The 20,554-nt window shown below is 38.0% G+C and overlaps 2 protein-coding genes across 3 annotated transcripts; one reads left to right on the top strand and one right to left on the bottom strand.

Moving 5' to 3' along the window:
- The first annotated feature begins 1,050 nt into the window (after window positions 1-1,050).
- Window positions 1,051-12,699, top strand: LOC145781602 (peroxisomal multifunctional enzyme type 2-like). Of its 2 annotated transcripts, XM_082593273.1 has the most exons (18): window positions 1,051-1,145; window positions 2,739-2,792; window positions 3,223-3,330; window positions 3,444-3,503; window positions 3,852-3,873; window positions 4,571-4,767; window positions 5,459-5,581; window positions 6,063-6,140; window positions 6,629-6,786; window positions 7,202-7,373; window positions 7,781-7,932; window positions 8,475-8,598; window positions 8,752-8,858; window positions 9,301-9,543; window positions 9,921-10,064; window positions 10,483-10,612; window positions 11,326-11,450; window positions 12,025-12,699. In XM_082593273.1, exons 1-18 carry the CDS (start codon window positions 1,091-1,093, stop codon window positions 12,112-12,114), a joined length of 2,142 nt encoding a protein of 713 aa, XP_082449399.1. In that variant the 5' UTR covers window positions 1,051-1,090; the 3' UTR covers window positions 12,115-12,699. The 2 variants fall into 2 exon arrangements, with proteins under 2 accessions (XP_082449399.1, XP_082449400.1); XM_082593274.1 differs by lacking the exons at window positions 1,051-1,145; window positions 2,739-2,792; window positions 3,223-3,330; window positions 3,852-3,873 and having other exon boundaries at window positions 3,444-3,522.
- LOC145781604 (dynactin subunit 3-like) lies at window positions 12,071-18,334 on the bottom strand. Its single transcript, XM_082593275.1, has 5 exons — window positions 18,138-18,334; window positions 17,797-17,881; window positions 16,814-17,043; window positions 14,119-14,178; window positions 12,071-13,461 (listed from the first exon to the last, which is right to left on the bottom strand). Exons 1-5 carry the CDS (start codon window positions 18,222-18,224, stop codon window positions 13,387-13,389), a joined length of 537 nt encoding a protein of 178 aa, XP_082449401.1. The 5' UTR covers window positions 18,225-18,334; the 3' UTR covers window positions 12,071-13,386.
- Window positions 18,335-20,554: the final 2,220 nt, after the last annotated feature.

The following is a 20,554-nucleotide window of genomic DNA, read 5'->3' as shown; positions in this document are numbered from 1 at the left end:
ACTTCCAACATAGGTTGTAAAATTTGCAACACCCTACTATATATCAGTAGTTAGCACGGCCACAAAACCCAAAAAACAAATAGCAAAAAATGAAACAAAAACAGAGAGAAGCACACATGTAGTAATGAATGACAGCCTAATGAAAAGTGTTGTGGATTGAATTTGCCAGTTTCAATATTCCCCGGCAACAGTCGGAAACTTCACTCTGTCAATCTCGGTAACCGGCCCTGCGTCAAGAGTCTCTACAAGCAGGTTTTTTTTAAGGTTTGGTTTGGGTGACCGCTAAGTAGTTTTAAGAGACCGCAAGTATTTTATTTAAATTATAAAAAATAGCCATATTTGCTTAAGACATAGCGAGAAACAACCATTACTTTTCTACTGTAGTTGCAAGTCCAAATTTTGGGAAACCGCTGGAGAAATTTGGGGACCGCTTTGGTCCCCCAAAACACCTTAAAAAAAACACTGTCTACAAGTATGCAAAACTACCAGGAATAAGCTATCAAGGCTTTGTCAGTCCGAGGATAAGGATTTAAAACCAATCCAAACCCTGTACTGTATCTTTGGTCGATTGCTGTAGACCTATGACGTCATTGTATATACTTTTTACCATTGCTCAAACTTGTTTACTATTGTACACCAGCTCCTAAAAGTCATAGGCCTTCTGTGTATGCAAGTTTAAAAGCACATACGCTATCACAGAGCAATGCTTTAAGCATTAACGGTATGTAATTTAAGAAACCTGCTTAATATGCAGTGAACTTACCATACTTTTCTGTAATGGTTTAAAATGGTTTAAAAAGATAAAAAACAAAAAATAAACTGAACTGAACTGCTGCTAGTTGTGATATGTGCCAAATTGGTACATATCACAACTCTATCACAGAGAAATGCTTTAAGCGTTAATGGTGATTTAAGAAACCTGCTTAATATGCAGTGAACTTACCATACCGTACTTTTCTGTAATGGTTTAAAATACTGCTAGTTGTGATATGTGCCAAATTGGTGCAACAAAGTGATTGGAGTTTCATTCATCGTTATAAATTTTAGTCATTGTTATACAGGGTGTTGTGAGTAATCATAGGCATTCATCATGTCAGAGCTTAGATTTGATGGAAAAGTTGTACTTGTGACGGGTGGAGGTCAAGGTATGGAGAAATAGTATATATAAATCTTAGAAATTCTGTAATTTTTCATACCCATTGTCATGCTTGATCAATGATCATTTGCAAGCTGATGAACAATATATAATAATATGTGTTGTAAAGTAAAATACTTTACTAATAATAAGTAAACAGTAATATTGCTTTACAACGAAGTGTAGCTGTTCATGCAGTAGCCTTCTGTATGTAACAACTGCAACAAACTTAACTTTTTGACACATTTTGCTTGCATTATATTTCTTCTTATATATTATATGGTAATCTCACATTACCATAGCCTTTTACTGGCAATTAACATTTACTGAAAACTTTACAAGTTCTGGTAACCAGGTCCACGATTGTGCTGTCAAACCTCTGTAAAAGTGGAAGATTACAAGCGGTTAGTTTGAGGAGTGGCTTAGTCAGTCTCGAGATAAATAGTTTCTTAATCTATTTAAGGCATAAGGTTTTCTGTATGATGCTCTTTTTGAGTAAAATGTGTTTTTCACGGAAGTGCATTGTACTTTGTAGACAACTAAAAATGGCATCTGATCTCCCTCAGACATATGTCAACCAAGCAATGTCACTTATCTTGCATGCCATGACATTCAATCGTCGTCGTCGTGTGAGCGTCTAGGGCCGAGGGTCTATCCTTTTACCACCCCAGATTCACGATGTTCCCGGACTACGCTGGAAGGCTACTAGAGAGCAGCCAGTCTTTGGTTTCATCATCCATGACACGCAGACCTTCCACTCCGTTAGGTGGCTTGAAGATGGAGCAGTCATTGATGATGTGGTCTGCGGTCTGTTCCTCGGCACCACATTCACAGGAGGAGGAAGAGGCCATTCCCCATTGGTGCATGGTTGAACGGAAAAGCCCGACGCCCGTACGGAGACGGTTAAGGCGCACCCATGCCTGTCTTGGTAGTGTTAGACCGATGGGGTGTGTGTCGGCGTCGGGGATGAACGAATAGAGTCTGGTGGCGGTTGACTTCCATTCAGAACTCCATTTATGGTCCGCCCAAGCAGCCGCAGAGATGTCTTGTACATCAGCTTCATTGATAAGAAGTTGATTGAGCGGCTGGCGCGAATGGGTGTCTTGATTTCATCGTTTCATTTAAATACCTAAAAATAGCCATATTTGTTTAAGACATTCAATGACAAGTTGTTTATGAAAAAATAAATGATCCTGTAGCAATTTGAAATGACTAGCAATTAAAAAACCAGCACTTTAGTTTATTTATTTATATATATATATATTATATAATATAGATGATTTTTGGTGTGCATGAGCTAGACATTCTGTATAGCAAAACACTCTTAAAATGTTATTTTTGTCAAAATGTTTTTTTTGCAAAATAACATTTCTTGACCCTTAACCCTCATTCTTGAAAGATTAATTATGTTTCGCGTTTTCTTTTTGTTGTCTCACAAACGATTTTTGGTTGTGCTATCACAACAAAAGATGACTTTTTAATGTTGGTTTGGAGAAAACATTATATATGATATAGTATAGTACGATATATTACGCAGTAAATATTTTTTTTAAATATGTATCAAACTTTTCTTTTTAACTCATAAAAATTTACATTTGTTTAGGTTTGGGCAGAATTTATGCTTTGGAATTTGCCAAACGTGGTGCATCCGTTGTTGGTAGGTATTTTATTTACATGCCTTTTATCCTCTGTTTTGTATTGTCATCTATCAGCATGAGTGTTCAGCATTTATTAACATACTTCACTTCTCCATCTTCTATAGTTTTCCCTCTTTAATCTCAAAAATTGACACTTGCATATTTGTTTTCTCTTTGAGCGTTTTAACAATTCTATTTTAATCTCGCATTGTTATCTTGTATAAGTAGGCCTAACAATATATATTTAGCATTTTAAGTAAAAGTAAGCATTATATTTTATAGCTGTATGGCTGCCAATTAGGTTTGCAATCACCCAGCAGTTTCAAAAATCTAAAAATACCAGTGTTAGTTGAAGTACAAAGTTTTAGATGCACAAAAGCATGCATGTTGTACTTGGTGTACCCATGTCAGTATTCAGCTAATTAATTTGTTAAACATTTTTTTCTACAGTAAACGATCTTGGCTCAACACCCGGAGGACTCGGTAGCACAACCAAAGCTGCTGACAGCGTTGTTGAAGAGATTCGGAAGAATGGAGGACGAGCGGTGGCTAATTATGGTGTGCATCTCGATTTTGAAATGCTGCTATTTCTTCTAGATGAGTAAACTGTATTTAAATTTTTTGCTTGCCAGTGAGGTTGTTATAATTGTTGTTACTGTTTTTGTCTTCAGATTCTGTTGAGTTCGGTGACAAAGTGGTGAAAACGGCATTGGATAATTTTGGGAGAATCGGTAAGAATGAAACATAATGGTCGCAGTAATCACTTTTGTAATTTGAGATTAACATAAATTATACAACAGTTAAATTAACAAAAATTGTCATACTACTCTCTTCTTTCACCTGAACCAGGCGTCGATGACCTCATAAAAATATTTATCTGGAATTTTGAGCCATGATTTAGCACACATTATTACTATTTTTTAAGTCTTTTATAATTCCTAGACTGGAATCAAACCCAGATCTGTCAGCACTGGAGCCGAATGCGTTAACTACTAGGCAACTGAGCAGCTGCTTGACACAAATAATTTTATTTGTTTGGGTGAAGTTTCGTATTTAACAACAAACGTAATTATTTCCAGATGTCATCATCAACAACGCCGGGTGAGAGTTTCTGTAGCTTGTTTCGTTTTAATTAAAATGACAATGCAGAGTTTGTACTCAGACAGTCAAATCCGTCATTTTTACATTGATTCAACGTCTGCAGACGTTGAATCAATGTAAAAGTGACGGATTTTGTTGTCTAGGGTAGTTGAATGCACTTGGAGAGTCTGCAAGTTGCCAGCGTAATATTTCTTGCATTCAGCATATACTGTACTTTTGCAAAGTCTTTTCACCCAATGAGACGTGTTGTTAATCATTAATTTCTTAATGCAAGTTTCAACGGCTGCTTCCATCGACTCAAAACACTGGTCAATCTCATAATCATTAACTGCGTCGGGTATTGCCAAAGGTTCAAAGATCAATTTCTTTGCTATTCAACTCATCGAAGAGACGTGGGTGTGTTGCTTCGCGTGCTGCCATGCTACGTCTTGGCTTGCTGGGTTTTTCAGCAATGAAATGGTTTTGAATTAAACGAAGATTTAGTGTAAGTAAACAAAGCGATTGGAATACACCGCAGCTCGTACCAATTCTGGAAAAATGTTTATTCCCAATAAAGATGCAAATAAACACGTTGGAGTAAACCATTGTTCCAATATCCACTACAAACGTGCATGTGGAACAGTTAGTTTACTTTTTTTCCTAAACGGCTTTATTGGTCGATTTCAAAACGATATCAATGGCCGGTTGTTTCTTGCAGCATTTTACGTGACCGTTCTTTCCAACGCATGACCCAGGAAGAGTGGGACATCGTCCATAAAGTCCACTTGAGAGGAGCTTTTTCTGTCACAAAAGCCGCTTGGAATACAATGAAACAACAGAATTACGGTCGCATCATTATGACGTCATCGCCGTCCGGAATATACGGGAACTACGGCCAGAGTAACTACGGCGCGGGTACATGATCATGTTTTTGGTGAATTGTTGATATTTGAGTCGTCAACGTATTTACACGTCGTTCAAATCGGCAAAAGCATCATTTTATTGTTGATTGCTGTTACAGCTTTTTTCAGTGAAAACATTTTTACCGCAAAATTCGGTTTTGTGACGATTTCTTCACACAAGTTGCCACAAGATCGAGAACAGCCTCGTTTGTGTGCGGAATATTATGGTAATGTACAATAATTCCCACAGCGCCACATCCGGGTCTGCTACTATTCGGTGAGTTCCTAACCTCTAACCCAAACCCCTAACCTTAAACGACAATGATAATTAGGCTACGGTACTCGATAATTTAAAAAAAAAATTCAAAAAATCACCGAATAAGGATCGGACTCACCGAATCAGACTCACCGAATCGGACTCACCGAAACGGGCCATTCCGCCACATCCACAGTGTAACTATGCTCCTGGGTGCTGTCTCATAGTGTTAAGTAAAGTAGAATGTTTTTAAACGAGTTTTAAACTTTTTCAAGTTCTCAGTCTCCCTTATTCAAATATATAAATGCCGTTGCCATATTGTGTCTTACTATCGTCTGCAGGTCTACGTCGAATCAAGCTAAAAAACGACTTTTGCTGTCTGGGTAGCGCTCAATGTAAATCTGAACAAAGTTCTTCAGTTGTTTGGTTCACTTGCGATATTTTTCAGCCAAACTTGGCCTTGTCGGATTTGCCAATACGATTTCTTTGGAAGGCAAGAAAAACAACATCCTCGTCAACACAATTGCCCCGACGGCGTATACTAGACTCACGAAAGGAATTTTGCCACCAGGTCAGATTTTAATTCCTACAAGCTTTTGCTTTGGCTGAGCATTTTTTTCAGCGAGTGCAGTTAACGTTCTTACGTTATTTTAGCGTTTGAAGGTTACCATTCAACACCCTTTGTGTCTTAATCTGTTTTGTTAGACAATAGTTTATGCTTCAGCATTTCTTGCGACATATATCAGATTTTCAGATGCTTGAAAAGACTATATGCGATTGTGTACTGTCGAAATCGTTCACATTCTCCACTTTCTTGTTTGGGTTGATCGATGACTTGATTTTGTTTGGTTTAATAGCTTGCTTAGGCTGGTGTTCAATAAGACCGTTTTTAGAAATCAGTTGTATGAGGTATGACGGTTTGACGCAGAGATCTTAACTTGAGAAAAAAATTTAAGTTTTGACATGTCTTTGAGATAGGGTCGTTGCGCGTCAACAAATGAAACTAAAATGTATAGCTAGTTCTGTTGGGTTGAAGTCGCATTTGTTTGCAGATGCGGAACAACACATGAAGCCGGAGTATATAATGCCTCTCGTTATATATCTCTGCCACGATTCCTATGAGGAGACAGGTGTGTACCAATCCCCATTAAATCATCACATTATGCCAGTTATTTGCAATATTTCTCTATTGCCAACAATCCAAAATTTGTCTCATTGCAAGATAAGGCTGTGTTTTGCGGCGGCCAAAGGCTTAAATGGGCGGAAAGCCACGGAAGTCATTTTTCGTGATTGATTGCAAGTTAGCACTTTGTCAAGACGGCGGCCTGTCCATTATGGTCGAATCGTTAGAGCTTTGATTAGTCTCTTTCACCGCCGCCGCGCAGCTGAGCGTAGTTAATTCCATGTGAACTGTTTTATGCATCAAACAGTTAACTCATAAGAGTCATAACTGAGACATGTTACGTCAAAAGGCATATGTTTCCTAACTGCACTGCTGCATACCAAAACGGGATAACCAATCGCGTATAACGCATCAATGTAAAGTGTAAATGCAAAAAGGTGCAACGAGATTTTTTGCAACGGAACGTCTGATAAAAGAGTTAACTTTTTGACACAGGTGGTGTTTTTGAATTGAGTGGCGGCCACATATGTAAACTGCGGTGGCAAAGGACGAAGGGTGCCATACTGAGAGAGGTGGGAAAGGAGATGACACCAGAAGATATCAAAAAGAATTGGGACGCCGTAGTTGACTGGAACGACACAGAAATCATAGAAGTAAGATTGAACGGCGATCACTGATATGCTTCAAAATTTGATGCGATGACCGTTTTGTAAAGAAAAATCTTTCTGACAGCAAGTTTTTGGCTTCAAAACTACCGGTATTGGCAAAAATATTTATTTTTACTGCTAGTAAAGGAGTCATCTGTTCGTCTTTTTTGTTGAACGCAGTAGCTTTGTATGATTCAGCTTTAATATGGCTAATGTAGTGTATTTTTCATTTTCAACATTGTATAGTGAGTATTGTGGAAAAATACATACATTTACATAGATTCAACGCAAACGTTGTTTTTGTTTCACCTTCGATGGTAAATAGCACTTTCAGTTTTAAGGTAGCTTGTTGTGGTTTAGATGAACGATAAATGATGTGTTTTCCCCCTCAGCTAGCATTAAAGTTGTTTTCCTCTATTAGACTATCGGGGAATCCACAATGAAAACCGGGGAGGCTATATCCAAGATGATCGAGGGGGAGAACGACCTTGCGTCCACCCACCCCATTAAACCGGCCCTGGCGAAGAAGCACGTCTTTGAACCGACCAGTTTCACTTTGGACGAGTCGAGGGTGATACTCTACGCTCTTGGAGGTGAGCATAGCGTCATGCACTAACGACTTCGTGTGATGTAGCCTATTTATGAAAGGTGGGGCTTTAAAATTGCTAGGACTTAACCAAGTTTGCTGCATTAGTTGCATTTTTTGTCGTATCCAGGTTTACGCCCAGTGGTTGAAGAATGAAGATTTAGATTAAGTGGACGGGAAGGCAAGGAAGCCAATCTTCTTATCTACCTTCAGGCGTGCCTTTAAGTGTCCTGCCAAAGACACACCTGCACGCTTTTAAGCGGTGTCGAACCGGCGCCCTTTCGAGTACCATGCCAGGGTTCTCACCACTCTGCTTTGTGGCCAGCCTATAAACTGTATAATCTCCTTTGATGAAATGAATGTACCTCATGAGAGACAAGCCACACTGTTAAAACGACATTTTCATATTTTTAGTTGGTGCTTCGACGACGCAGGAAGATCATTTGAAGTTTCTTTATGAGCGCCATGATGACTTTTCCGTGATCCCATCCTTCGGAGTGATCCCATCTTTCAAAGCTGTTGGCAGGATGACTGAGGCTGAAGGATTAAGCATCGATCCCACACAAGTAAGGAACGCTGCTGCAAAGAAGCCATTACACTATTTTTGGCTTGAGACTCAGGCAAAGTTTTTTTTAAACTATGCTTGAATCACAAATAGCTGGTAAAAATAGTTTTGTTTCACGCACTCATGTTTGCATCTCCAGCCAGCAATCGTTGTCTTTTTTGCGTCATTTCAAGGTCGCTTCATTTTGAAACGACGTAAACACTGCAACTTGTACTGGATAGGCAATGTCGTGAACAAGAAACTGGCCTGCCTGGAGCAGTGGAGACGAGTCACCAAGCTGATGCATTGTGTAACAGCTTGCACTTGCAGCTTTTTTTAGGATTATGGGGCTGACGGTAGATTCTTTTACCACCTAGTCCTAAGGTAATCGGTGTTTTTTTCGGGCTGCAAATAGAGGCTACTAGAAAGAAACAAGTTTGAGACCTCGTCATCCAAGATAGGCTACTTGGACGGGAGCTGGCGCTTTATTTAGTGCATTTATTGTTTTTGCCATTTTTTTTGAAACAACATATCTTGGAGTTCATTTTATTACTTTTCAACCAGATCTTACACGGTGAGCAATACCTCGAAGTGTTTAAGCCCATCCCAGTGCAGGGTACATTGACGAGCAAGTCTAAGATTGTTGAAATTTTGGACAAAGGTTCTGGCGCTGCTATCATCACCAATGGTAAAGATCTACTGTATACCAAATCCAGATTATTGTGTGTGTGTTGTTCCCTCAGGGCTTTGTATAGTTCATTAAAAAGCAAGCATACGTCTCATCTAAATTTATAGAACAGTCCCCAGTTTAGCAGTCTAAACTTTGCCATTTTCTGTATAGTTGAAACCTTTGACGAATCGGGCGACAAGTTATTCTTCAACCAGTTCGTTACTTTCGTGGTTGGGGCAGGAGGATTCCGCGGGAAACGATCAACTGACCAACAAAAGGTGATTGCCGTTTTTCCCCAGTCAACGAAATTGTTGTAACGATTTTACATTGGTTTAAATTTAGTTTACAAACCAGGTATATTAAGCTCATCTGGTGTTTTGTTTGTTGAGCAATATCTACAGTAATTTTGGCTCCTTATTGTTGGGTTGGATTAAGGCAGTCCTTTTATACTTTGTCGCCGACAGAAATGAAAGCCTTCGCAATCACCTTTAGTCCAATACTAATTGCATTCAGCTGACAGAAAAATATGCGTTTGTTTGGTGGATTCATCGTTATGTTGCTGACGATGAATGGCAAACATGCATTCATCAACGCACTGGCATTATCATCCTCTTATCAAACAAAATCTATTCAAGTAGCCTACTCGTGCAAGTAGCAGGGGGCGTTGTACACTTTTGTGTTATTCTTTTTTTTGTTGTTACATGTTTAATTTTCGTATAGAGCGTTATAAAACCGCCGAAACGTGTCCCGGATGCTGTGATGGAAGAGAAGACCAGCAAAGACCAAGCTGCTCTTTACCGACTCAGCGGAGATTATAATCCTCTTCACCTTGACCCAGCATTCGCAGCTATGGGAGGATTCAAGACTCCTATCTTACATGGGTTGTGCTCTTTCGGATTTTCCACACGTCATATTATGAAGACGTTTACTGGAAACGACCCAAACAAAATCAAAGCTATCAAGGTATGCTCGGCAAATCAAGATTCTTTTAATTTGGAATGAATGATCTAGTTTGATACTAATTTTCGCCTGGGGCTTGAGGATTTGGATCAGTGACCTTTCAACTAAGGGTTCTCCAAGTGCCGTTGATTTGCAGAAAAAGCATTCCCACTTGTGTTTATATATTTGACAGTAATTTCCATCTGGGGTCACTATTACAAGTTTTGGGTAACTAACTAGAGAATTTTGTTACACAAAACTCAGGGCAGGGACCGTAAAATATCTAGTACCTGCCCTAGTTTCATACCAATGCCCATCACGCGTTCCATAACGTGTATATTTCTAACATGTGCTGTTCCTGGCATTACCAAGCATCGTCTCAATGAATTATTGGTTTGCAGGTCAGGTTCGCCAGCCCGGTACTTCCTGGCCAAACACTTCGGACAGAAATGTGGAAAGAAGGAAGCCGAGTCTTCTTTCAAACTTTAGTCAAAGAGACGGGTGTGCCGTGCCTCACCGGAGCTTACATCGACTTGAATGATGGCGTGAGTTTGTCGTAAATTTATTCTTGATTTTTAGAAATATTTTTATGTTCACTTGTCCTTAACTCTGATGGTAAATTTCATTTCGCAACGTGGGGTTGCTGCATTCTCCACTAGTTTTATAAACAGGATAAGTTACAGAAAGTGCCTTAGTTTTTTTTATCAAAAAACACTTGCAATGCAAATGTTTCATAATTATTTCTATGTCTAACATAAGTAACTAGGTATATACAGTAGAATTCGCCTACGTCGTCATCTCAAAGGGATTAAAAGAAATTGATGAATTATGCAAACTTACGAATTATTCAACCAACGATGGAGAATTCTACTGTACTATGGCACTGCTTTTAAAAACGATGACTTATTTGCTTACGACAGTTACGATTATGAGTAAAGTCTTAAGCAGCGGCTTTATGTGCAGACGCCCAAGTTGGCTAGTGATGATTTGATATCGGGCTTCGCAAAAAATATAACATCAGAAATGGTGCAAAGAATTGGAGCCGTTTTCCAATGGAATGTGACCAAAGACGACAAAGTGGTGAAGTCTTGGGGTGCGATTTGATTTAATATTTTCAGGACCATTGCTACTTACAGCGTGATCTTAATCTGACGCAAAGAGCCATTGCCTATAAAGCTAATTGACGCATAAGCAACACTTCAATACAATCGGAAAACTTCACTCTGTCAATCTCGGTAACCGGCCCTGCGTCAAGAGCATCTACAAGTATGCAAAACTACCAGGAATATCCAATCAAGGCTTTGTCAGTCCGAGGATAAAGATTCCAAAACCAAACTAAAACTAAATCATAAGAATAGTTTTTATGTTTAATACTAGTCACAAAAAAAGAGCTTTAAAAGTTATACTCGTACAAAGAAATAGCAAACCACGTACGGCACTAAATGATATTGTCTGAGTTGGCGTGAAAAAAAGTTAATTCATTTACGAAACAACTCTATACACGAAAAGAATGCTTCACCATTAAACTGCACAAAAGAGATGTAAAGATTAAAATGTCAATGTCACCAATACAGTCGAACTCGGTTAATCCGGATCTTCGCCTAATCCGGATGAAACTGGAAGTGCAAATGAGTCAGGTTTGATAGAACCGTCATCGGTTAATCCGGATCTTCGCCTAATCCGGATGGAATCGCCGGTCAAATCGAATCCGGATGGAATCGCCGGTCAAATCGAATCCGGATTAACCGAGTTCTACTGTAATTCAGAATGGAGACTTAAGTTCTGAAGATCAGTTCCTAATTTCAGAAATGGACTTGACGCGAGACACTGGCTTCATTCGCGAAGGAACGGCAGCACACCCTGGCTGTACAATCACACTTTCAGATGAAGATGCTACTGCGTTGTTCAGTGGTAGACTCAATGCACAGACGGTACGTGTGGAAAGGTTTTTTGAAGTGAATTCTCGTTTAAAAAATTGATTGTTTTGAATTGCACTAAATAGATAGCTCGCTAATAACTATGTTGCGCTTTTCGTTCGTGAACTGCTATACAAATTTGTGCATTTAAATTAAAACAAAAGCGAATGTTTCTGCTTTTTGATGACTGGTGCTATGTCATTAGTGCGATACCATTTACCTTAAGAGGACATGTAATATTTCTTTCATAAACAATTTACAAGAAAATTGTTCATTTTTTTCTGTTGGATAACGTTGGGCAGCTAAGAATTTTTATTTTCGCGATTCTGTAATGTTGTTTCTATTTGAATAAGAGTACTGATGAAGCCGCCTTTACGGCGGCGAAAGCTCTACCAATAAATTTTTGTAGTTACCAAACCTGGTTGATTTTTTATTGATTATTATACGTTTGGTTGAATCCTCTCACATGGATTCAACCAACGTGAATCTCACATGGATTGCCATAACACCGAGAAGCCAGAACTGAGGTTAAGAGTCTGCAGAAACCTTTTATTACTATTTCTGTAATGGAACCTGTTTTTTTTTTCAGGCATATGCTCAAGGTCGGTTGGATGCCACTGGAGAGACAGCTCTCGTCAGAAAATTGAAGATTTTATTCGCAAATGAAGCTAATTTGTAATAAAAATGCAATGATCCACCATCTGGCGTTTAGGGCTGCTCGAATATCACATGACGCTCTTCTGAAAGATTGTAAAAAGCTTCGTGGTACTTTGCTTGGCAACATGCCTCATGTGAAAAGAAAGCTAATCACGTCAGATGATATTCGAACAGACCTGATCATGTTGCAAAATGTTGATCAATGCTGCAGTAGTTGCAAACTAATGTTACCGCGCCTCAATCACGCAGTGTTAATCCTGTGGAAGTACAAGTCAACCTTTTCCAGCAGAAAGTGAACCTATGCAATGGCGGCTAATTTGAAACTATATGAACTGTTACAATTCATGCATGGATTATAGATGAACCATAGTTTCTGTTTTTTGTTTGTACCGCATCTGCGTGTGTGCTTTTAATTTTGCAATTTCTAAAAAGAATATGTGCAATGTAAAGCATGTCGTTTCCGATTAGCATTTCAGGAATAAGCTCAGCTGTTTAATGTAAACGCTTCATAGTGCTTATCACCGTGACGGTGAACATCGGCGAAACACTTGCACAGTAGAAATATAGACTTTTTATAACCTTTATATTATACCTTAACAACGGTATATTTTCAGGTGAAAATTACATACCAGTCAAACCCGCTTGATCGGATTGTTTTTCGCTGGTACTAAGTCTGATCGGACCACCTTGGCCCGGTCACGATATGGCCCGATTAAACGGGGTTAATTAATAATTATGCAGTCACAACGAAATTGAATTACAGTCATGCACAACAAAACAGGTCAATAGCATATGAAAAATATATAATCACATAATCTGAAGGAAATGATTTGTGAAATCATCCTGGTTACACCAACTAAAAGTTGCATCAAAAATAAACTCAGCAACTGAAGTCGCACCAATCATCAATGAATGTTAACTCTGGGGCTGTTTTAAATACAGCATATGACACACCATGAGAAAGATATTGCAGACTTATGCGTGGAAATCTGTCATGATATTGGGGGCGGGGGGGAGTACAAAAGGCATTGTATAAAAGCTCTCGTCTCTTTGGCTTAATTAAATGTTAAAATTACCTTGGTAAAACTGTAGGTTTACCAATAACATTAAGAGGAATGCCAATTGCCAGTTGATGCTATCTCGCCCCAGAGTTGCAAAGCTGGCCCAATTATGATGCTGGAATACATGCAAGAAATGTGCCATCATCTGAATCATGTCCTTATTATTACCACGATCCCTGCCCGTAACTGCCCAGGAGTGGAGCATGCAGCTGACACAAAACACAAACATCAAGTCATTTTTCTTGTTTCTCCTCCATTTTGCTGAGAGCCAAATCCCATTTCACGAACGTTTCCGTTAAACTTGTAATCTGAAAATAACACTGCTTAGTGCTTACCCAAGCTTGCTAAATCATCAAAACATTTGCTTTAGTAAAGTAGGCTACAGCTTGCTTTCTAGTTTCAGAATGGTGTTTCATAGCTTATATCCAGTACGGTACACTTAAATGCAGTATGTCCTATATCTTTCGTTCACCATACCTTATTCTCCTGCGATTGATGGAGACAAGCTCTTGTCTTTTACATACCATGTGTAGAAACACTTTCTGACAGGAAGCACAAGCTAAGTAGGCCTACGTACCCAACTCACTGAATTCGTGTCAAAGCTCTATTTTTTTCAAAAAAAAGTCTTTCTAGGAGGGAAGACCTGTGTTAAATCTATCCAAAAACCTCATACTGTACTTACCATCATTTGTTAGTAAAGAAAGGTAAGGAAATAGCATCGCTTGCATCATATTATGTTCAAACAAACCCTAATGAGATTGCTACAACAAAAGCCGTACATGAATAATATTTTACCACAACTTTGAAAATTTCATGTGCATTGTTGACAGTGCAGGTCAAAGTAAGCTTGGTTATAAGCTATGACATTGCTGGCTGGTGAGATAACCTCAAGTAATTTAGGAGAAAACAGTGGTTGTTAAATTATATTGGCAGTTAGTTACGAGACAATATCCTTACACACATACCAATTCATTGTAGGCCGACGAAAGATCGTGTAATTGTTGAGAAGTTGAGTTCAATTCTCCCTGTCAAAACACATTGAAAAATTATGTGGGTTGAACATGTTATAATACCAGTAACCAAAGCAAATACAGTATTATTGCTTGAAGGTTTAGATGGCATAAATATAGCAACCACTACAATAGTAGAGGGTTGTATAAAGCCAGAAAGGCACAAAATAGCCCCGGTAGCACAGTTGGTTAGTGTGTGGCTTCTGGGACGAAGAAGCTTCAAGAGCAAGCGGCGCTGGTTGAACTCTCGAGGTGTGCAATTGAGCAGCGCAGGTTAAAAACTACTCTCCATTCAACGGCATCTAATGAATGGAATAATAGGGTGTTCCATTTTGACAAAAAATTTTGAACTTACACTTGTAATAGTGATTATGAGATGGGATTTTTGGTCAAACGAAGTATCCTTTTTAAATTTTTGACCAACTCCAACTTTTTGAGGTCCCACAACCCCCTTGAAATTTAGAGAATACTGGTATTATTCCAATCAGCACCGTCAGCAATGACAAGTCATTCAACATGGCATCGCAATGCCATTGCATATAGAAAGAAGATCACTGATGATGGTTTGTTGAAATTGAGGAATGCTGTTATCCATCAGCTTTGTTTCGATAGAAAAAAGCTATTCAAACGGGAAAGACTGGCAGTGGCTGTTATTTCCAATTTTATATATGGTTGCTTTTTCATTGCCCTCAAAATGTTCAGAGAAAAGGAAAGTGCTAGCGGGGAGGCAAGTTATACATCTATAAAATAAAGCTTGTTGCAATCGATGACATGCAAAATATCTTGTGTGTAGTTTCTGACAGTACTGCTCTGCAGTTAACACAGGCTCAAGAAAAGGAATAGTGACGATAATCGTGAAATATTGCAATCTGAAATACGGCTACGATGTAATATCGCTTGAATGTTTGTTTCATTGCATTAAGCTGCTGTTTGGAGATGTCATAACAGCTATTGATGGCAATACAAAATCACCAGATCTTTTAAGTAATGGAGCTGTGTTTAATTTCATTAGCCAACTAACAAAAAATCACTTAATGGTTGATGAACTACAAAATTACAGAGATACTTTAATTAAGCCATCAGAGAAAACCAAAAAAAATCTTTTTTGGGAAAGATAGCAACATCAACTCCAGGCAACAAATTCATAAGAGCTGACCAAGCTTCACTCTTAGTCCTAAGTTGTGCAACATTCCAGGACATTCCTGATGAGTTGAAACAATATATACTTGTTCGTTGCACAGGAGGCTGCCCAGTGTCCATCATGCTCGCTGTTTGACCAATGGCTATCTTCGTATTCTACTTTTTAGGCCATTTGCACTCAATGCCACTCAACTTGCTGGATTGTCAATCAGCCAATTTATAGTTGATGTGTATGCTCCAATGTTTATTTCAACTTTTTTCCACCCCAGTGCTGTAAACGGACCAGCCATTACACTTCTCAATAGAGATTTGATGGCAGGGTCTGATCATGCTATTGTAAAGTATGCGATGCCAAGCTTTATAAGGAATGGAAGCTTGTGGGTTTCCCCAAAAAATGTCACCCTGGCATCTCATTCTGATGAACCACCAATTTTGCCAGAAAACGTCAGCAAGATTGCAACAAAGCCAATAGAGACCAAAAAAACTGAGTCAGTGCTTGCGCTATCAAGTAAAAAGACACTCATTTCATTTTATGATGTCACCAGTCAGTGTTCTCCATGTCTTTCATTGGGCACACCGGCTGCATGGAGATCGTTCAAAAACAATCAGATGAACAATGAAAGAGTCATTGGACTGCTGAAACAATGTGTCATCGAAAAACGAGCCAAGGATAGCACAGATGCCAATGATGATGATAAAAAATTGAAAAGACTGACAATGATATTCGCCAATATGTGGTTGCAATGATGCAATAAGAATGCATGTTTAGTTATGGTTTAGCATGTTACAAGTTTAATACGAAAATTTAGTAGGCTACAGCTACATTATCGTGAATGTTTTACAATAACTTTGGTTAGTCTTTCGTGTTTTCCTATCTTGTATTTTCTAAGTTGTCTGTGGAGTGTATTGAAATTCTTTGTATTATTTTCTAAGTAGTGAATGCCATTATCAAGTTTTGTTTCAAAAAAAATATCAAAATCTAATTTTTTTGCAATTTTTAAAAAATTACTTTTATTTTTATTTTAGGACTTTAAAAACCATGTAATCTTGTTTAGCATGAAAAATCATGCAGAATTAATGAAAAGATGATGGTTTTACTACATTCTAACCAGAAGTTATGACCATTCAAACATTTGACTTTTATGTCTAACAGGGGGTATTTCTGTATATTTCAATGGGGGTGTGGGACCTCAAAAAATTGGAGTTGGTCAAAAATTTAAAAAGAATACTTTGTTTGACCAAAAATCCCATCTCATAATCACTATTACAAAAAAACTTTTTTGAAATGGAACACCCTAATGGAATAATTCCCCGCAACAAGACTTCAACAATCGGAAACTTCATTCTGTCAATCTCGTTGACCAGGCCTGCATCAGTGATTCAAAGCCTAGTCTACAAGTATGAGAAACTGCCATGGTTAAGCTCTGCAAGAAGCTTTCCCAGTCCGAGGATAAGTATTCAATCAGAAATCATCAATTTAAGATTTTAAGATTCAATTAAACATCCTCACCAGTTGTGTATGTTGAATCAATTCGAGCTTATTCAGTCGTGACTCATAGTTGGGGACTTGGCGTATTTCCTTGCTGTCTAGAACATGGCTGAGGCTGTGAATCTCTTCCAACTGCTTGCTGATTTTAACCAGTTCCTTTTCAGCTGATAACACGACTTCTTTCTCACAAGTGGTATCCATTCCGATAACATCAATGAATCCAGGGCTCAGGTACTCTGTAACTGCTGGAACTACAAAAACATCACAGCATCGTTGATGATCTGGCTCACTCGTAAAAATCACAGTTCAGTTTATTTTTTGTTGGCGAAAAAGAAAGACACAAAAAGCAAAAACACAAATAATTCGCACAACAAGGATGGCAGCGAAAGACCAAAAGGTCACCAAAGTCAGCTACCACCCAAACATTTAAACAAAAGACACAAAATTAAGAACATTAACACATATATATATAATATATAGCACAATACCAGCACTTTACATAATACATTAACAATGGAATAACACAGGGCAACATAAAAAAAAAACTGTGTAGAGAAATAAGCGGATGATACGTTTCAGGAGTGATCATTGTACAAATTCTTTAATAAACATTTATATTTAAATTTAAAAACATTATAAGACTTTTCTTTTATTTCTTTTGGTACTTGATTCCATAGTTTCACTCCATTAAAACATAGCATCTTCTTACCAGAGTTTGACGTTGTAGAAGGCAAATATAAATCATTCTTTTGGTTCTGACAGGTTTTATGATGGTGAATTTCGTTTACAAAAATCGTTTAAGCTCTGCACCTAGCTCAATTGTAAAGCGCAAACTGAAGGTGAAAGATGCTATAAATATAGCCACTTTGCTTTCATAATATAAATAACTTGCTAGATGTAACTTTCATCACAAGTGTATTTACAGTGTCATATTGTGATTTTTTTGCAGTTAAGAATATGGAAATAGCTGATATACCACATACCACAAATCATGTAACACCTACCTCGCTTAAAGATTTGATTAAATCTTTCTCGTTTGGTTGAAAATGTAGTCAAAGTATCTTGAACATCAGATATCACTTTCAACAACTAAACAAAACAATACTGGGGTTAAAATTCAACAAGACAGAGGCCAATAGGATTATTTTTCACTTTAATACAATGCAAAGATTACATCCATCATTTTAACTGGGGTCATGTAAATGAATAATAACTTTTTTAAACATGCCATAAGAGTTATTAAATAATTATTGTTGCATTATGGCAGTGGCACAAACGCTGTGTTTCATTATGCCTTACAGCATGTGAAACTCGTAATCACTTCATATCATTAATATTATTTCACCTTTCTATCATCGCCATCTTTTGGCAACACTTTAGCTTCAATTGAAGATATTTTTTGTTCCAATTCGTCCAATAGCTTGTTATCCATACTTAATGGTTTAGTCACAACTATCCATCAAAAAATGAAACTTAACGTGGAAACAGAATTTACCCTTAATCTATTGGTTATTTATTTTGCAAAAAATTTATATTCCAAACCAATCCTTTTATTTCGAAGATAAAACAAAATGATAATGTAATTTAAGCTGTCGGTACATTGAAAAGATAAAAAACCAAAAAATCTAACTTGCAAACTACCTTATTTTTTATAGCGGTAAAATTAGTCTAATATATCAGACTATCAACAAAATTTATCTCATTTGAGTGGGCTAAGTATAGAGGGCTACAATGCCAATAAAACTGATTACTAACACTGGCTGACAGTTATTAGCTTTCCAAGGGTCAGAAATCACTCATCATATTACTTAATGTTCTTTAAATATCCAGCTTAACTGTCATTACAAACTATTCAAAAAGTAAGTACAAGGTTACTTGTATGCTAACTGAGCACCATGAAGACTGAATTCTTAAACGAACACAGCATTGATGTTGGCATGTTTAGCCCACTTTTGAAGTAAAAAAGGATAAAGGACTCTATACAACTACGTTCAAGCTGACAAGTAGTTAGCCTACTATGCCATTCCAAACAGTAAAGTAAGTGAACCAAAGCTGTAGAGTGTGACGTAGGGCAAACAACATACAAATCCGATTTCCGCGCAGGGTTACCAGATGTAAATTTGGCAAGGGGCCAACTGCACGTTCAAAAAGGGCCAAAAAAGAGCCAACTTCTAAAACAAGGGGCCAAAAATAGGGCCAACTCAATTTTCAAGTACCAAGAAGCAATTTCACTTAATTAGCAACACATTCTTAGCAATATAGCCACATATTTCACCTGTAAACAAAATAATTAAAGTAATACCTTAGTAAATAGTTACTGTGTACACGAAAATAAGGGAAATTGAAAAACAATATTGTTTGAAATAGGAATCAATCAGCCAGTTTAAGGTTATTTCCAGAAGTAGCACAGACATTGCAGCACTGAAACATAACATAGGCTACCATACAGCATGTAAGATCATGCTTCTGGAGAGACACAACAATAACAAATAAACAATTTACAAAAAGGCATGCAGAGAATGTGATCCCAATAAATTCCACCGAGCAAGTTATCTAACAGTTAAATAAACATTTCCTCATTCAATTCACCATCATCCTCCCATTCGAGTTCACAGCATACACAAGGTCTGTGGTAAGTTTTTCCCCAATTACCGTACTATTGTATTTCCTACCGCTCTCATATCCTGCTTTCTACTTCTTTGGCATCCTAGTCTTCCTGGACCAAGTCCAACAAACACAATGATAGTAACACTTTAAAAACGCCAAACAAGGTCCAAAAAAAACTAAAGGGCTAAACTAAAATTTAAGGAACCAACTGGTTTTCAAAAAGGGCCAATAAGCCAACCCAAAATTGGAGAGCTAACTGGCTTTCAAAAGGCCTAATTTCTGAAATTGGCCCCAAAAAGGCCAACCTGGCAATCCTTCAACTCACTAGAAAAAGGTCATGCTGATGTCAGACTCGGTCAGAGCCGCGCATGAAATGAAAACAGGATGAAAAAATCAGAAACTCAAGAGTTGCCAAAACAATACGTTTTAATTTCCATATTGCTGAAGCTTTACAGAAAAATCTAGGAAATAGTTCTCAGCCTGCTCAAAAAGAGCCAACGGGCCAACCAAAAATTTGGAAGCCAAACAGCTTAAAAAAGAGCCAAATTTCTGAAAGTTGGCCCCAAACAGGCCAACCTGGCAACCTTGTTTCCGTGACCCTCGACCTCGGCTTATAAAAATGAAAACTGACTGACTTCGGCTTCAGTGTTGCTAGATTTTTTGTGGATAGCTAGATTTGTTTTAATTTCAGTCCTTTTTCATTTTTTTAAATTTATTTTCACCCAATTTATGATCGAAATCTAAAGGTCGTCAGACTCAGACCACTCGGCATGCGACAACTCAGCGAGTACATTTCAGCAAGATTTCGGTTACTGTTTAAGTCAGCAAGTGAGATTTTCAGCTAGCATCGGGCTTGCTTGGTCAGCGCTTGACTGAATTTGCTGACTTATTGTGACATGCCAAATGCCAAGTTTCGGCATGCTCAGGGGTCACTTGCTCCGCTTTATCGTTTGCCAACTTTCATCCACTTGCTGAAATTTTGCTAGCTCAGTTCACTTGCTTAACACTGCCATGTGCTGAATTTAGAACTGCTTACTTGTGGAAGACTCAATTTAAACGGCGACTTTTACAAAAACTGACAAGAACAAACCAAACACTTCAGTTTTCTGGTAAAGTTTTGGAACGCAATACGAAAAATAAGAAACAATATCTCGA

Source organism: Aplidium turbinatum, chromosome 13 (assembly GCF_918807975.1).
Source record: "Aplidium turbinatum chromosome 13, kaAplTurb1.1, whole genome shotgun sequence".
Lineage (NCBI taxonomy): Eukaryota > Metazoa > Chordata > Ascidiacea > Aplousobranchia > Polyclinidae > Aplidium > Aplidium turbinatum.
The sequence above is the reverse complement of the archived record's forward strand: the minus strand, read 5'-3'. Positions and strand labels throughout refer to the sequence as shown.

What these genes read in the sequence shown, in the direction of transcription:
- LOC145781602 (XM_082593273.1), top strand. Translation starts at nt 1,091, where the DNA reads ATGTCAGAGCTTAGATTTGATGGAAAAGTTGTACTTGTGACGGGTGGA. An exon ending in GAAAGGAATTTTGCCACCAG is followed by an intron (nt 5,582 to 6,062) that starts GTCAGATTTTAA and finishes ATTTGTTTGCAG; the next exon opens with ATGCGGAACAACACATGAAG. An exon ending in ACGACACAGAAATCATAGAA is followed by an intron (nt 6,787 to 7,201) that starts GTAAGATTGAAC and finishes TTCCTCTATTAG; the next exon opens with ACTATCGGGGAATCCACAAT.
- LOC145781604 (XM_082593275.1), bottom strand. Translation starts at nt 18,224, where the DNA reads ATGGATAACAAGCTATTGGACGAATTGGAACAAAAAATATCTTCAATT. An exon ending in TAATCAAATCTTTAAGCGAG is followed by an intron (nt 17,044 to 17,796) that starts GTAGGTGTTACA and finishes ATGTTTTTGTAG; the next exon opens with TTCCAGCAGTTACAGAGTAC. An exon ending in CGTCGGCCTACAATGAATTG is followed by an intron (nt 13,462 to 14,118) that starts GTATGTGTGTAA and finishes TGTTATTTTCAG; the next exon opens with ATTACAAGTTTAACGGAAAC.